The 3,712-nt window shown below is 60.9% G+C and overlaps 1 protein-coding gene across 1 annotated transcript; it reads right to left on the bottom strand.

Moving 5' to 3' along the window:
* Positions 1–1,688, bottom strand: HRG_10687 (fungal specific transcription factor domain-containing protein; the record flags this gene model as incomplete). Its single annotated transcript, XM_044869157.1, has 3 exons — positions 1–703; positions 759–1,233; positions 1,286–1,688. The coding sequence occupies 3 exons, from the start codon at positions 1,686–1,688 to the stop codon at positions 1–3; spliced, it is 1,581 nt and encodes a 526-aa protein (XP_044715899.1).
* Between the last annotated feature and the right edge of the window lie 2,024 nt (positions 1,689–3,712).

The following is a 3,712-nucleotide window of genomic DNA, read 5'->3' as shown; positions in this document are numbered from 1 at the left end:
TCACACGACCAAAAAGTTCATCTCGTTGTCTTTGAGAAACTTGACCCAGCACTTTTGCCCCTTGGCGGCGAGGTTCATGTTCCAGAGTTTCTCCAGCGTTTCCATGGCGGTGTACAAAAACCCCCAGGGGCAGGAAGCCGCGAGGAGATGCATTTTCTGCCGGACCCATTCACGCCTCGCCGGGTCGCTGGTGTCGGCTCCGACGACAAAGATGGGCCATGTAATGACCTTGAGGTTGGGGTCGTCGTCGGGCACGCTCGAAGTATGGTAGATGATATCGCGAGCAAGCGCGTCGACCATGTCATCGTGACACTTCATGGCACTTAGCGTCGGAATGGACCGTAAGATGTAGAGACAGACGGCCAGTCGAAAGGCTGATCCGGCGTGGAAGCGAGTCTGCAGCACGGGGGCCCGCATGGAGCGGAAGTTGTCCTCGTTGCGTGCCCACTCTTCGACATCAAAGGCCCGGGCGCGCTGCATGAGGTTCAGGCCGGCGGCGGCCATGTCGTCCTCGGCGACTTGGTCGCCGGTCCTGTTGGACAGCTGAGACGCCTCGTAGATGATTTCGAGAATAACGGCCGGGCAGCTGTTATAGCTGTAGGCGGCCGCTTTCTTGAGCATGTCTGGGAAGTGAGAAGGTTGGAAGAAGGGCCCGACCTCGAATGCGGGGGCCGGGATGAAGGCCGAACCCATGACGAAGTAACTTCGGCGCTGTGAGCAGTCGGTCCCAAGACAGGCCCGGACGAGGGCTTACTTACACCAAGCTGTCTGAAAACATCAAGTCTCTCAGGTCTTCGTTTCCGGGCAGGGCGGGCGGCAGGAGGGAAAGGATCCTGCCGGCACCCTTCAAATGGGCTTTCCAGCCATGTTTCCCCGAGTCGATCAACTCAAGGTTGATGAGGAAGACGACGGCGGAGAGCACGACGTCGGCGCTGGCAAAATCTATATGCTGGACGGCGTCGCGCATGAGGCTCAGGGCCTTGTGCTTGGCGGCAAGGGCATGCTGGTAGGCGTGTCTGGACGATTCCTCGACGCCCGGGAGGGTTGCCAAGCTATTGGGGTCGGCAGCGGGAAGGAGGCGAGGCTTGATGAGGTTGGACATGTGAGAGGCCGAGACGGCGACGAGGGTGTGCTGCAGCAGGGGGTGGACTCTGCTGAGGGGGAGGAGGTTGAAGAAGGGATTCACGTTGAACGAGTCGAGCGGCATGAGCTCGCTGCACAGGCGCTGGGTGACTGCGATCTGTCAGTCGGGACAGGACAGCAAGGGGCTGGCGGGTGAACATACAGTAGCTGAGGTAGCGGCGATGCGACGGCTCGATGTCCTGGAAGACGGGGTCGACGAGGGTCCATGGAGTGCCGACGGGACCAATGTCGACGGTGGACGGGCGGCAGACGAGCTGGCCATGATCGCGGTCGGGGCTGGCGAGGCAAGGCTTGGCCGACCTGGGGTTGCTCGGCTTGGGGTTGCGCGGGGCGTCGTCGGGGGCGCACGAGGTCCGTCCAGCCAGCTTGCCGCGACTGGCGACGGCACCGATCCATCTGAAGAGCTTGCCGTAGCCGAGGCACTCCTTGCCGGCGCTGAGGCATTTGTTGCAGTGCGGATACGAGCGGTCGCAGCGGAGCCGGCGACGGCGGCAGTTGTGGCAGGCCTTGTTGGACGTCTTGCCGTTGGAGGGGGGAGAATCCATTGTTTTTCTCCCTTCTTCGTGCTTGCACGAGCTGGGGTATTATCGTCTCTCTTTCGCTCTTCCTCTCACTCTCTCGCGCGCGCGCGCAGTCGACCAACGGAAAGATAGGCAGCAGAAGACGGCGTGGTTGCTTAGGGCTGTGGAAATGCGACAAGCATGGCGCTGGGGACAAACGAAGGATGGGTGTTTGGGCGACGACAGGGACGAGGAGACGAGAGAGAGATGAACGGCAGATAAGAGATGGGAGGAGGCGCCTAGAGGGATTTGTATTTTGAAACGGTCGCCTTTCCCTCCGCCGGCCTGCTCGCGATGCACGAGCGTCTTTGCCCTGGAAACAGAAGAGCCGGGCGTGCCGCAGAGGGTAAAGGCCGCACCATGCCCAAACGGGCCCGGTCCAGTGTTTCCGAGTCGCCCGCGCTGTACCACATGTGCATTAGGTCAGCCGTTCAAGTACCGGGCCCGACAGCGCGATTGGCCGCTGCGGGGGGTACCTTGCCCCGTGCACCCGCCATGCAGGGTACTTTACCGGCCCCCCCCCCCCAATGCCGCTGAGACGACGATGATGCGCTAGCACTCAGCAGGCAACGACACACTCGGCCACCCCACCCCCTGAGCGGTGAACTTTGACACCCGTCGTCTGCCGACGGCCTTTTATTTTTACTTTTATTTTGTTCTTAGCACGAGGCCTGCGAGGACTTGCGTGCCGCTTTCCAGTTGCTGCATTCTCCTCCGCCTTCGCCTTCGCGCATCCCTTCGCACGACTCCTTTCTCTTCGCCCACCACGCCCCAACAGCACGGCACGCGAGCCTGCGACGGGGACAACTTCAACTCACCTGCGATCAGGCACTCAAAGACCCTGTGGCGTGCCGCGGTGAAACGCCGAGGGGCTCCGCACGCTCCAGACGCGACCGGCCGCGACCGATTTTGAGTTGGCGGGTGATCAGCACGGCCTACTTCTTGCCCTGTGGGCGAGTGGAATACTGACTCTACAAGTCGGCTTCATTTCCGTCTTCCTCTGCGGGCTCGGGCATCCGTCGTTCATAGCCGCCCCAGGAGCCGTCAGGCTTTCAGGACCCGGTGGGCCTCCAGGACTTCGACGGAAATGACCGCTACGAGCATCAGCCCTGTCGTCGTAGCTTGCGTTACGAGTCATCGTCGGTTAATAGACTTGGCTGACAGCTCCAAAGTAGACAATAATAGGGACTTCCCCGATTCATTCGCGGTTCCTGGGGTCCCCTTTCCCTTTCTTTTCCTTCTCCCCACTTGCCCCAGATCTTTCTTCCGTGCTGCTGTTTCACTCTCGGATTCTAGAATCTCTGAATCCCACGCTAGCTACAACTGTTTCCCCCCACGATTCACGTCCCGACGCTGCCGCGACCGCCACCCCAACCTACAATGCTATCTTCCCCGGACTTTCCGACTACGCACATGCCGTAGAGCTTGGCGGCTACTCGGTTCGAAGATACGCAGCCGCCTCTAGGCATCTCGCCCCGGTCCAGCATGACTCCTACCCATGCCGGCCGGATTCCCTCTCGTCAAGCAAGCCAGGGCCGACAAACGACCTGCCGAAGCCCGTTTCGTTCCGTCAACACCGCTCCAGCCCTGCCCCATGACTGCTTACGCTCTTGACTTGTGCGGTTGGGCGGGGGCCCTCTTACGCCAACGAGACTAGTTCCTCGCGCGACTAAACAAAGGAGCAGCCTCATGAGCAGCGACAGCCGGCCCTCGCCGCTATCTGCTTCTTAAGGGGAGCATGTGCATGGCTTTCATCTCAGGCCAGTGCCCGGAATCGTGCTGGCCAGCAAACTCAACTCGGCCTTTCTTCATCTCCTCCACTTGCACCGATGGTGTCATCTCTGCACAGATGGGACTGAGGCGGCCTGGCAACCAGAGCTCTTCCTGCCGCAAACCACCTCGCCCTTCGTTGCCGACCCCCAGGAGAGGGCAGCCGTCTTTCAACCGACGGGTTTCGACTCCGCCCCATGTGACACCTCACGTCTGCGACCGGCCTAGGCATCCTGTGT

Source organism: Hirsutella rhossiliensis, assembly GCF_020360975.1.
Source record: "Hirsutella rhossiliensis strain HR02 chromosome Unknown scaffold00016, whole genome shotgun sequence".
NCBI classification, from domain to species: domain Eukaryota; kingdom Fungi; phylum Ascomycota; class Sordariomycetes; order Hypocreales; family Ophiocordycipitaceae; genus Hirsutella; species Hirsutella rhossiliensis.
This window is presented reverse-complemented; position numbering and strand designations above follow the sequence as displayed.